The following is a 14,185-nucleotide window of genomic DNA, read 5'->3' as shown; positions in this document are numbered from 1 at the left end:
CTTACAATCCGTGATTTATTTGGATTGTATAATGCTTTAATAATGCACCTGTAGCTTTCACTTTGGTTCCTTTTTCAATGGGGATTGACTAAAAACTTCTTTGTGCTCCAAATGAACAGGCAAAATGAAGAATGTCATTAGGGGAGTGACTCCTCCATTGGCACCTCAAGGTTTCCCACATACCAGAAGACCCAGAACACCAGGCTGATGAACATGAGGATTGGTCCAGTGAAGACAAAGAAATCCCAGAAGCTGAGGGGTGCGGCGACCCCAACTAAGAAGACGATGAAGCCTATTGCAGCCAGGAGGACGGCAATGAATAAGAAAAGCACGCAGCGACCGAGATAAGTGCTATAATCCATGACAAGAGGGCGCAACTAATTTAGAGTTCAGGCAAAATTTTTCACGACTTTGCCAGTTTATGTTAGACGTGAAAAATGATAGGCGTGAGGTATATTCAGAAGTAATGCTTCTTCCTTTGTCTGTGTCGCCGATGAGTCTGCAGTAAAACTGATGAGAAGGAAGAGCTTAAACACTCGGGTCACATTCCTTTCTGTATCTACATCTCGCATTTTTTCTCATGACACGTCTGACGGAGGAGAAATGTTTACTTAATCATGACAAAGAGATTTTCCAGCTCTACTGCTGAATGTGGCTTCATTTCATAAACATATTTCATTCCACCGTTGACAGCGTTATCTCAGGCCCAGGTGGGTTTGGAAAAGCTAGAAATATACAGGCCACATGTTTTGTCCCTAAACATATTTTTGCCTGATTTCAAATAAAATAGGTGGAGAACTCCGAGGGTACTGTTCGAAAGATAGCATAAAAAAAGTGATGAGAAAAAGCTTCCTGTGTGGCGTAGAAAAGATAATAAACAAGGTGGAAACTAGTCACGGAGACATGGAAAATCTACCCCCTTTGCTTTACTCACTGCATTTGGTATTACTGTGTTGTTACCTGGCATCAGACAGCATAAAAGAGAGTCAAGCAACGACTACATTCAATTATATGTAAACTTTATTTCCCCCAAAAATTATTTACAGCTGTCATAAAATCAGCATATAAAAACAGAAATTTGCTATGTACAAGTTAAAGACATTTTCTTTCTCTGTGCACAGCCCGTTTTGCCTTCTGTGGATGGAGGGCTTTTCCCTGATGAAGAATTTGTCCTCACTATTATATATATATATATATAAAAGTGTCTTTAGTTCATAAGCTCCAGAGTTTCAGTTTGTTTTGGAAAGCAGCAAAAAAGTCCATCCTTTGAAACCTCAGGAGAGCCAAACATCACCTGGAAAAAAGAAGAGAAGAAAAAAGGGTTTTATTTTTATTTATTCATTGGACATGTTAAAAGATTTGATAAAAGTAACAATGAACATCAACGTGAAGGCAGGAAAAACTGAATTGTAAGAGATACTTTGGACATGAACAAGAGAAGATTGTCCCTGCTGTCGTTATTTGAGCAAACTCGTTCACATTATCTTTCAAGGGAAGTCAAAAAAATTCTGACATGTCCTCCCAGATTCTACATCTCCAGGACAACCAATTTAGGCATGGCAGCGTTTGATTGGCTGACAGGGGCGAGGCTATCTAAGGGCCATACCTTAAGGCGATAATTTTGTATTTCAGATGACTTACTCCCTTTCCACCACTGCACAGTGGACATAACGTGCTTTTGAACAGGTCAACACATTTTGAACTTATCATGCCACCACCAACAAACAGAAGGGACATCAAGAGCTTTCTCATCAGTCAGAGTGTAACAGGTGGTAAACTAACCAGCCTTCTGATTTCAAATGAAAATCTGCCACCTAATATTCCACTGTGGAAAATAATGTCAACTGATAGTTAACTTGCAAGCTAAACCCCTGACTTCTGTCATCTGTAGGCTGACAGTCTGGGTACTAGCAGGAGCTCACATAAAGTTGAAAACATGAAATGGGTAGATCAATCTAATTCTATGTTCAATTTAAGTCTACAAATACCATAAAAGTGTCACTATTAAGAAATGATTTTGAATGCAGGAAACAGCAGCAGGCTGATGAGAGAACAGGTGCATCAGTGTTTCAGGTGAGGTCCTGATTATGAATTGTAGTTTGTAATTAAGGCAGGCATGCACATTAGTCAAGTTAATCTCAGGATGTTTGGCAAATATAATCTTTAAAAGTTGTTGAAAATATACTCACACAATATTGTTAAAGTATAAGAAGCAAAGAAAGAATAGAATATAATCAAGAGTGTTATGGTGTTGTTGCACACGCTTTCCGCACAAATAGATTTGTTACCAACTCTCGTTCTCATATTTCAGTGGAATGTTTGTTTAAGGATTTGAAACCATTGAACCAGAGTTCGCTTCTTTGAATCAATTAGTTCAAATGTGCAAAAAGAAACTCATTTTATGTCATCTTTAGAGTTTCAACTGGTGTGCTTTGTTTTAATTTGATCTAACATTATTGTGCACACTCCTTTTTTAGTTTATCACACAAGAAAAAGGAAAGTAGCAAATTCAATTTAGAAGCTGCAACAAGGGAATAGTTGACATTTTAGCTTGAATAATTTATGAATTAATAAACTAATTGATAAATCAGCAACTAAAACATTTGAGAAAGAACTATACTCTTTCAGTAAATTGCTGTAAATAATAACTATTTTAATATTGTGACCCAAAGATGCAGTCTCTGGGTACATCACCCTGTAATTGGGCTTGAAAACCTAAAATCCTGACAAACTTTTAAATATTATGACATTAAAATATAGTGTACAGCACAGTGGTGTAGTGGTTAGCATTGTCGCCTCACAGCAAAAAGGTTCAGGGTTCAAATCCGGGTCTGGGCCTTTCTGTGTGGAGTTTGCATGTTCTCCATGTGCCTGCGTGGGTTCTCTCTGGGTACTCTGGTTTCTGTTTTAACCATTAAATTCACATGAGCCAATGGAGCACTGGACAGATACCTGAACAGAGTACAAGATGAATTCAAATAATTTTGGGAACTACACTTATTGCCTTTCTTTCCAAGAGTGACATTAAAAGATCAATATGAATTGTATGTCTATGTGTTAAAGACAGAGCGATGACATGTTGAGTCAAACTTAGTATTTAGACTGAAAGCACAGGGAAACTACTAGATTGACTTTGTGCAAAGTTTATAAATGTCCTGACAAGCACATAGTCTCATTTGTTGAATTTTTACATTAACAGAAATACACAAACAAGATTTGTATGTAATATGTTGTTATATTGAAATAAGTTTTTCTCAATGAAAAAAAAAATGTGGTTGGTGACAGAGATGTTTTCTACACCTTAACGTAATACCAGAAATTGTCATCACAGATTCTGGTAAGCATAATTCTTTGAAGACAGTCAGGCTAACAAGCTATTTCTCCCCGTTTAATGTATTTATGCTAAACTAGGCTAATATCTTATTTGTTTCAGATACATTGTGAACATATTCTCATCTTACTTTCACAATGAAAATAAATAACTACATTTTCCAAAATGCACTGGAGAAATGTACACTGATAAAATCCTTCAGGGCTGGTGCCAGTAATTCAGAAACACTGAGTTGTCATTTCTGCAGTCTAACCCCACCCACCTGTAGTTTCAGTTTTTTTAACTGAAAGAACCTGTGAACAATTAGCTGAGTCACATTCAATTCAAGATACTTATAAATGATACATTTTGAAAATCTAGTGATGGTCACGGGAAAAGCGACAAAAAAAAAAAGTATTGTTTCCTTTAAAATGTATATGTGGTTAACATTTCTTCATTACCAAGACACAATAAGCCGGGCATTTTACTGTTGAAAGTTGTCTGTGTTGTCGTACCTGCAAAAACATTATATTCTTTTAAAAATATTTGAACTGCATGTAGGATGCAGCAAATAATCATTTCAATATTTTCTCATATTATTCACTACTTCTTCTGGTGGTTTCAAAACTTTTTCCACACTGATATATTCTAGTGAATAAACCCTGAACTTCATTGTTATGTTTGAATTTGTGTCCTAAATTGTCAAAAGTAAAAGATATTTATTAATTTAGAGTTAACACTCAGTGTTCGGAGTGCTGACTTCACAGAAACGACACAACCTCTGTCTCTCAGTGAACCTTGTCTTACATTTAACACACTTAGGTTACAGCACACATACATTGTTCAGCATGCTGTTGGCTGTTCTGACCGCACCATTTCAAACAATTCCATATGTCAAGACCTCCAGGTTACATAATATGGTAATCAGACTCTGGCCCATCGAGTTAACTACCTGGAACTAGAACTAGTGGATGGATGGAGTCGGCATGAACCAGACTTGTATATATAGCTGAGATCCATTAAAATGCAATTGCACCTCTAAGCCCAAAGGGTGTCTAGCTTGCCACCCAGTTACAAGCAAACTGACGGCTAAAGTAATGCAGAACTGTGAAGGTGAGCAGAAATGGTCAGGCTCATTCATTAAAAGCTGCCACTGAAGATCTTTTCACAGCAGCCAGGGAAAGAAAACAAATATTTTTTAAAGATATTTATGAGCGGAGTGCCAGGCGGGGTCCTTGGGGGGTGGAGGGGTTGGGAGGTGCAGCATTAGTGTAAGGGTGCCCATTCCTCAAGATCTACTTCACTGTGGGTTCCATCTGATCTGTGATGAATGTGATACTTTTTATTATTATGACTGGGGTGAGAGCAGAGGGAGGGCTGCCGTGCCAAAGTGGTACACAATGAAGATACCAACAGTGATTTACAGCTGTGGCAGTGAGCAGCTAATGACAAGCAAAACAACAGCAGACTGACAGAAAGGGTGACAGCGGGGCAACATGTTGAATATTTATGATTTTCAATTATGATTGTTTGTTGATTCCAAAGACTTCCAGAGGCTCGTACACTTTTCAGAGCCCTGTTTTAACTGTTAGAGAATATAATAGGTCAAAGATTCGGTGATTGTAGGGTGGTGGTAGGTTTTAAAAGTCTCAGCGGCACTCTGCCATGTTACAACAATACAATCCAGGCAGAGAGGGTGTTGAGATGGCCCCCGGTAAACTGAGGAGGAGGAGGAGGAAAATGAAATACATACCGTCTCCTGTCAGAGAAGCCTCTCTGCTTTATTATCCTGCAGCACCACGTCCGAGCCCTTCAGCACCCCCAACTCCACCGTTTTGTTAGCACCAGATGCGCACTCCCTCCCTTCATCAAACTCCCTGTTGTCGTGACCCGAAAAGACTGCGCCGCCGCCGCCGCCGCCGCTGCCGCCTTCCCACGTAATCCGACAAGTCGAAGCGACACGCACAGTCCCGTTCATCTCCTTCCAATTCCCCCTGCTCATCTTCTTCTCCTCAGGTGCTTCTAGAGGCTTCATGCCATGTTTGGAGAGCCTCTCGGACAGCTTCCTGGCCCAGTGCGTAAAGTTGATGTCCAGGGAGCTCGTCTTGTCCTCCGCGTAGAGCTGCACGTTCGCCATGTACCACAGCACCCACCACGCCAAGCTGACGAAAATAATAAGCGAGCCCGTGTAGATGAGGAAATCCCCATAGAAGCGGCCGTCCACGTTCAGGTTGCCAAAAATCCCGACCAAAAGAATCACCAGACCAACGGCGTCAAAAACAACTGCCATGAAGAATAACGGTGCACACTTCCCCACGCAGCTATGGGCCATACCGGAGCAGAGACTGGAGCCCGAGTAACGGCACTTAACTTGTTTTTCACATTTCCTCTACCTTACACCTGTAAGGTGTTCACTTGCGCGAAGGCCCCGCCCTTATTGACGTCATTGTATTGAAGCGTGCTCCCAGAGGCGGCATGCTGCCTTTAAATACACTTTCATTTTCGGACCGTTTGGAAACTAATTTCTGCAGAATGGGGCAGATATGGTTTATTCATTTGAAAATAGTCTCAGGTTTAGATGGTGGGAAGACACAATGGGAATGCATATCTCAGGTGAAGCATTACACAAACATGATTCTGTGGTCATTTAGATTCAAAACAATGTAGCCTGTTAGGTGAAATATTTAATGAATTTGGGTCTTTAGTTTAGTGGTAATTAGCCTGAGTAGCCTTAGTAAATATGAAATAAAAATGTTTCAAATAAAATCCACCTATTGCCTATTAAATCAGTTTTGACAATTTTTTTTAATGAATTGGCTTTTTTGGAATGTACAAAAATGACATCACTCTATTAATAATTGTATTAATACAATAAAGAATAAAATGCCTCAATTGTTTTTTTTTTTGTAAATAGGAAAACTGGCTGGCTGGACCACACCCTAAAGCGACCAGAGATCAAACTCACACAAGATAAATTCTCGATTCTCGGGCGGGTCAAAGATCTTAGAAATGTCTTGGGTCCTGATAACGCAAACAAATGATATCCCTCAGAAATGGGTTTACAGATGTTAAGCATTTGGTTATGTGTTTTCTGCCACCATTGCAGATCTGAGCTGTGAATGCACCAACGGCAATAAATATTGACTGTTTTAAATTTGTTGTGTACATCCATAACTCTTAAAGGAAGAACCTTATCAATATTGGGAGCGCACCGGACCTTTCCCCTCGAGCCAAAATCAGATCAAGCATTGAGTTTGTGAATATAACAACTCAAAATGATTAAAATCATTTGAATTTCGATGTTTAAATGCAATTTTGCATTACTTGAAATTCTCTTTTCTCATAATCATAGTTGGCAGGAAATATAATTTTTGACATATTAGTGGATAAAATTTGCTGTCCCAAAATGATATAGAAGCACAAACTAAGATAGTCAACTAACTGGTAAATATGTTAATATTCTTTTTGTTTTTAGGTGGCATTTCATGGGATGGCAGTTTAAGCTCTGCACATTTGTGGCTTTATGAAAAGGGACACAGGAGAGTCAGGCACAGATGAGTAGTTGACTTTTACTGACATTTTGCAGTCCTGCCCTTATTTAAAATGCCACCAGTCTCATTCACAGTTTCTACCTTCTGTGTAATTAAAATACCATCACTAATTTATATTAATGAATCATTCAATAATGTCCTAATCACTTGCAACATCTCATACTATTCATCCTCTGCCCTCCTTTTTCTTTCTTAGCTGTCTCTCTTTCAATCTTGCCAAGTCACTTTAGAATGTGTATTCACACTCATCATGTGTAATCCAAGGCTCTATGGATACTGAAGACTTTCCAAAAGCATAAATTTGGACTCAAATCTTATTTCAAATACAACTTCAACAAAGTCGCCTCTTCTATGAACATGAACATGAACATGAACATGAACATGAACATGAACATGAACATGAACATGAACATGAACATGAACATGAACATGAACATGAACGTCGGTCCAAGCTGTCATCCAGTCAGAGGAAAACCGATGTGTTTCGGAAGCACTCTCATTTGATCAGTTTGTAAGATTTTGTTTGTACTTCTGAGTTCTAAAGTTTTAGAATCATAAATAATCAAAACAAATCATGCCTTGCACTAAACAAGTCAGTCAAGTCCAACATCTCGGCCTCGACAGCTGACTCGTGAATGGAGACGTGTTCTATCAGAAAGTACAAGACGCCATGTTTGCCAAAAAACACATGGAGCTTAGTGTTTAAAAAACATCTGCATGACCTACTGTCTATAGGTTGGTATGTTTTATGGATATAATTTTGATGTTGGGTTGATTGCAACTTAATATAAAAAGTAGTTGTAGTAATCACATTGGTAAAAGTCAATCTGTCACAGCTGTTAACAAATACCTCTACTGATATTACATTCTATCTGCCATTAAAGTCTGATTTATCAATGCTTTAGTCAGACAGGTTTTTCAATGTAAAAAGTTATATTGATGAGGTTCCAGTGTTTTATGGTTATTCATACTTGCCTGTGTGGAAAACTCTAACCTGTTATCTTTACAATGTCTGCAGGCTGCTGCTGATCCAGCTGTCAATCCACAAGATGAGCTGGCAGAGCAGGTGATGAGGATATATAGGGTGCTGAACCTACTGATTCAGGATCGTGACTGAAGAGCCTGCTGCTGTTTTCGGGGACTGACCTACGCTTTGGATCTGAGGTACCCAAGAATCTCAGCTCTTTTTTTTTTAGATATTCCAAACAGTGCTGCTTTAATTGGATCCTGGAAACCTCTCAGCCAAGGTTCAGAGACTGAAAAATGACCTATGTATTAAGACTGCTGTCCAGTCAGATCTCACTGGCAAAATAAACATCAGAGTTTCACTTTCACTATTCATTGTTCAGTTAGTCCATGGTCATGCGCTGCAGAGACTGTGCTACATAATCAGGGATCCACCATCTTTAGTAACCTGTTAATCCCAAAATGCTTTTATTCATTTGTTATTGATACGTTTTGGAATTCTTAAAATGGCTTTATCTGACAATTGCTTTCCATTTAAAAAAAAAAAAATAGACTGAGGAATGCTTTTCACTCTTTCATTATTATTTTGATAAACTGGATTTATGACCATGTACTGCTGTATGAGCCTGTTCATTATTAGAACACAGTAATAAATCATCAACATACTGTATCAATGTGCAATGTGCATGGTGGTAGAAAGCCCTCTTGATTTTCATAGAGCTGCTGGAAACACTGCTGGATTTTCACAGTACTGTTGGAGAACCCTGAACTAAGTCAAGTTTTTTCCTTTAAAGGTGAAAGCGAACCAGAATGGAGAACCCAGATGTACTGGCTGTCCCTCCTGTGGAGCTTCCTTTACTGGAAAGATAGGAGTCCGGCAGTGGCTGTCTCGACACAATAACACCTTCCGTGGATACTGGGGTTGACATGGGCAATAGTCAGATTATTTAGGAGTGACAGCATTTTTCATAATTCTTGTGGCCACTCTTTAACCTACGATCATTACGCAGCATTAACGATTGTGTAATATGCTATTTCTTTGTGGACGCAGATGCACGGCATGCATTCGCACAAAGGTGCAGTAAAAGGGCATCTAATACAGATTCATTCGTGTGCAATGCACTACTTCTCCCTCTGACACCCACTCATGTAAATCATTGCAGTGTGTCACCCATGAACCAGCAACCCTCCACTGCCAACTCTGTGGTTTAACCAGACATGTGGATAAAGGAATTTAGAAATCTTCTGACTTCTCTGAAAAGACAATGCACTGTAACCACCTGCCCAAAATACATTTATACCAGATAATACAGATGTTTCCCTATTCTCATTCAGACTGTACAGTGCAGGCCTGCATGGAATCTTGGTTTTACCAAAGGTAACTCCATTGGGGAACAAATTGTTTTCAACATTTCAGCCTTGTTTATTGGGTCTAAATCATCTTTCTTGTCATTATCATTATTGTTTTCCTCAATTTCTTCACTGCCTGTCTATTTCTAGCCTCCCTTTGATCCCCTCTAGGTCCACCTCTGGGCTGTGACTCTCACTTCCTCTGGTCTCAGGCTCTAACATCAATGGCCTCTGTCTTTCTTTTGTTTTGGATAGTGTTTACCCTTGTGTTGCAGTGAGCCACATTGAAAACATCCTTCCTGAGGTTCTCTGAGTTCTCCTCTCCTCCTTCCTTGTGCTCTGCCACGTCCATGGCCTCTTTGTCTGCCCCTGTTCAAATGCCTTACGATGTGACTTTTGCTTTTTCTTACTGTTGTTTTCTTTATTTTGTCTGTCCACCAATTCAACATGTCTGGCATGAGTAACATGATACCCTGTATCGATATGGATGCAGTTTTTCAGTACATCTTTCAGGATTTAAGGCAACAATCCTTCACCAAGACAGTCTCCACTTGTTGTCAGTCCACTGTGCACTGTAAATACATCTTTCAACCATAGATTTGTTTTTCCAGTTGATTAAACTAAAACTGCCATTTTCTGGGAAACCAAAATTTTAACTGTTCTTGAGCCCAGTGCCCATGTTTTTTTTTTTTTTTTTTTTTACTAATTATTTTGCACATCCCTAATAATCTACATTTACTGAGGTCTACCCTAAAAATAGTTTTCTCACCTCTCTGTTCGAGTTCTTTTTTCATCAGGATGCTGTATCAAAAAGCCTGTGGTCTAATTTGCATCCAGGTGACCATCCTTCCATCCCCTCAGTTCATTTATGATGTCTTATGGGAGAGGTTTGGACTACAGTACTCTCTGATTTATTACAAATTGTTATTGTAGATCAGGGAAAACTCAAGATAAACATCCCATCCTCATCGCCTGATTGTTGTGGAAGTTTTCTACTAAATAGAATTATTAAAGCTGGTGTATTCCAAACACAACAGACAGAGTATACTGGGGTGGCTGTGGATCAGATGGTGGAGTGAGTTGCCCTCTAATTGTAAGGTTGGTGGTTGAATTCCCCTGTCCACATGATGAAGTGTCCTTCGGAAAGATACTGAACCTAAAGTTGTTCCTGATCGCAGGTGAGCACTGTTGCCGTTGCTATGTGAGTGTGTGTGAATGAGAGGCTAATAGTAAAGCACTTTGAGAGGGTTGCTTTTGCCTTTTTTGTCTTTATTTCAAATCCAAATAACACAGATTCACAGTCTATATTAGGATGTGGGAACTGAAAATTACAAATACCAGACATATAAATACCATATTAACTTTTTATTTCCTAACCTGAAGGTCTAAATGCTGCCAGGAATAAAATTTTGGTGCAATCCAGAATCCTCTCTGCCTGGAAGTAGACACACTTAACTTTAGCCAGAAGGACTCAGCTAAAATGTGTTGAATTAAAAAGTGGTAAATTTTTAAGTTCCCCCAGAAGGACATGGCTTCAGAGTCCACAGTGCAATGTAAATCCCAGCTCACTCTAAAGTTGATTGAAAACCGCTTGTACACAGAACTTTAAGTTCAATCCAGCACAATGACTTGACAATTTTGAGTAAAGCTGACAGATTTTTTTTTAATGTAGCTTTCATGTTTATTGAATTATATGGTCTAGTGAAGAACACATTTTGTGTTCAACACAACCCCTAACATTTTTATGTATAGTGAACACAAAGTATTTCTTTTATGGAGTAAGAAAATGAGCAAAACAACCCAAACATTTTGAGCAAAATATGTGTTAGCTGCACTATATGTAATTTAAATTGAACAAATTACACTATGTCTATTCTTAGCACAATAAACTCAAAAATCAAGATTTGTTGATTCATCTCAACGAAAAGTATGTCAAGCTCACATCGGATGTGTGTTTGTGTCGAGTAGAAATGAAGTGTTTATGTCATTTTGACTCCTCTGAACACTGATGTGTAATCTACACCAACATGTTTGCTTCATGTGTTATGAAGCTACGTATAGAGGCGTAGAGGATAGGATAACAAAAAAAAGAAGGTGAACTGACCCCGAGCAGGGAAAACCAAAACACACAACCTTCACTGTATGTAGTAGTTTCACTTACAGCCAGGCTCGCTTTCATTTCACATCTTGAAGCACCATTATTGTGCTAAATGGGTGAGGGGCGTATTATTGTGACCCTTTAGTATCAGAGTGAATTACTGGTAACATGCAATGAATTGACCTAGAAGCAAAAAAAGTTAGTCACTTTCATTTGGCTTTAGAGACATCTCTAGCTGATGAAGTGATTAAGTGTAATGATGGGAATTTATTCACAATATGCTTTCAGTCTGAAATGTCACACAAGCCAAGGGTAATAGAAAATTCTTTGGTTGTATGTGACCTCTTTTCAGCTCTACTGTGTGTGATCGTTTTGTAATTCTAATATTTCCAACATTCCTTTAAAGTGGCAATATTCTGGCCCTTTGAATGGCACAAAAAATGTCCCTAGCAGCTCCCTGCAGCCCAGCTCAGTAACCCCTGACACTTTAGTTATTCATCTGGGCAGCGGGCTCATTGAAACTGCAACCTCGTCACACTATGAATGATTTCATGACTTATTAAGCCCCCGTGATTAACGGGAAGATGCGGCAGATTACATGGATTTCCTTCAGTGAAGTCCTTCATGGCTCAAAGTGATTTCTTTGCCATATGCAAGGCATCTGCTGCAGAAAATTACAAGAAAATTGGGATGAAATGGAAGATGATTGTGGTGTCTTTCTCATAGCCAGTAGAGAGAGAGAGAGAGAGGGAGAGGGAGAGAGAGAGAGAGAGGGAGAGAGAGAGAGAGAGAGAGAGAGGGAGAAGGAGAGAGAGACACAGCGAGAGAGAGAGAGAGAGAGAGTGAGTGAGAGAACCTCAGCAGGAAGAAAACCAAATCTTAATTTAACCTGCTAAATAAGGCTGTGTGTTTAACTGTGTATACTTACAGTGACTGATGATAATCAACACATACCAAGTTCAAAAGTATGTGTGCATATATTTGGCTGCTAGAGGGCGCCAGTTACCTTTAGAACACAGCTGAACCTGCCTGAAGCACTACATTACAAACACACTGCATTGATTAACCAGGAGTACCAAAGTAAGAAAAGCAAAATTTGTCCTTGAGCGTTGTAAAGAGTAGTAAGGTCGTTTACTGTGATACAAATGTCTCATTGTTGGATGTCTATAATCCCAACCCATACGATGTCAAATTTGCACATGAAAATGCATGCAGGTACACAAATAAAAAAAACAAAAAAACAAAATGAACACTTTAAAACTTCAGTTGTGAGCAAGGCTAAAAATGCCCTAAAAGATAAAAAAAAGAAAGAAAAAGAAGAAGCCTTTACAGATGTATGCACCCACAACCCCCCTTTAATGCACCTGTACACACAGGCCCAAACTGCGTCCCAGAAGTTAAAGTTAACACACTGCAATGCAGTGATGCTGCAATCTAGTTTAACAGTAACAGGTTACTTTCTCCTGGTCCTCCCCCTGGCACCTCCTGTGTGGTGGAACAATTAGGCATTTCTTCAACTGCATGTGAATAATATTACTGACAAATTTGCCATTACATAATGTATAATGTATGTTAATGTTTTAAAGCTGCATTAATCAACATGTTATATCAATAATTGATCAAAAGACTACATGTCACATGAAAGGTGCTGTTTGTAGTGTGTAGAAAATCACGATTTCACACTGCAGTTTGGATCAGCTGTGATAAGTCCTTTGGCCTCTTATAGCTCATTGTTTTGGTTTTCTGCCTCAGTCTCCACTTCCTCCCACTCATTTCTCATAGCAGGAAACTGCTCAGAGCCTATAAACCCACTACACATTACCTGTCCAACATAGAACAATGAATAGGCAAAATCAGAACTAGCCGGCGATGATGGTGGGACAGCTAGCTGAACGTGGACTCACATTAGCAAAGTGATCAGAGACAAGACTTCAGTGAATGCTATTATTGTTCAGCACCTGCTGAATACATAAAAAGGCCATTCATTTGCTAAGTGTTTAAGGCATTAACAGCTCATTCCGCTGCCCCAACGTGGTTTGAACCAAAACAGTGAAGTTGAAGCCATAAAAACAAAACAATGAGGTAAAAGAAGCGATGAGCCTCTACATAAAGCAGACCTGTAGAGTCAGATGTTAATTCTTTGGGTTTGTAACCAACCTGTTGTTATTCCTGGGGCGTCAAATGCTGTTTTATGAAAGCCATTTGTGTTTCCAACATAGACGCCTACAGCAGGTATACAAAATGAAAACCAAGTGGTTAGGGTTAGGAACATATGCTTTGGGTTAAATGCAACACTGTCACTGTTTAGGTAGGTTTGGGCAACAAAACTACTTGGTTAAGGTCAGGCAATAAAACTACTAAGGCTCGGGTTAGCAAAAAATCATGGCTTGTGTTAAAATAAGTTATTTTATATAAATTAGGTCAGGTATGTAACATACAGAATCCATGTTGACGTTTGCTTTGTAGCGGACTGGAACACCCATCTCCCAGGTGAGAGTAAGTAAAATTCTATTCAATATTTATACTCTTAAAACAAATTTACAAAGTACTGTAAAGAATAAACAGAAAAATAATCAACATATAGCCTATACTTTACATTACATACAAAAACAAAATATTCACAGCTCTGTTACTGGTAAGGCAAGTCGGACTCAGCTGATCTGTTGGAGGGGTGAGGGCTCCAGAGGATGGGGCCCTAACAGTGAAAGCTCCTTTGAATTTATGGAGGGTGCCGGGTATAGTGAGGAAGCCCTTGTCTGGAGGATGATCTGAGCCACTGCGAGGTGGAATAGGGCTGGAAGCCTGGGTGTGTTCCATCCACCCAAACCCAACCTTCTCTCTAGTCTGAATTCAACCATCTTTACTTCATAACATGACCTTCTTAGACCTGGCTCGTCCTTGTGTATAAAA

At 39.2% G+C, this 14,185-nt stretch overlaps 1 protein-coding gene across 1 annotated transcript; it reads right to left on the bottom strand.

Annotated features, from left to right (window-relative positions):
- Positions 1–1,205: 1,205 nt before the first annotated feature.
- Positions 1,206–5,642, bottom strand: LOC138626873 (transmembrane protein 238-like). The gene is made up of 2 exons (XM_069708837.1): positions 5,064–5,642; positions 1,206–1,294 (listed from the first exon to the last, which is right to left on the bottom strand). The coding sequence occupies exon 1, from the start codon at positions 5,640–5,642 to the stop codon at positions 5,073–5,075; it is 570 nt and encodes a 189-aa protein (XP_069564938.1). The 3' UTR covers positions 1,206–1,294; positions 5,064–5,072.
- Positions 5,643–14,185: the final 8,543 nt, after the last annotated feature.

This window comes from Brachyistius frenatus, unplaced genomic scaffold, assembly GCF_029030835.1.
Source record: "Brachyistius frenatus isolate BFR_SWC_R1_liver_20210118 unplaced genomic scaffold, ASM2903083v1 Contig_78, whole genome shotgun sequence".
Lineage (NCBI taxonomy): Eukaryota > Metazoa > Chordata > Actinopteri > Embiotocidae > Brachyistius > Brachyistius frenatus.
Note: the sequence above shows the minus strand (reverse complement) of the source record. Positions and strands in the feature narration are given on the sequence as shown.

Coding starts and splice junctions, on each gene's coding strand:
- LOC138626873 (XM_069708837.1), bottom strand. CDS start 5,642: ATGGCCCATAGCTGCGTGGGGAAGTGTGCACCGTTATTCTTCATGGCA.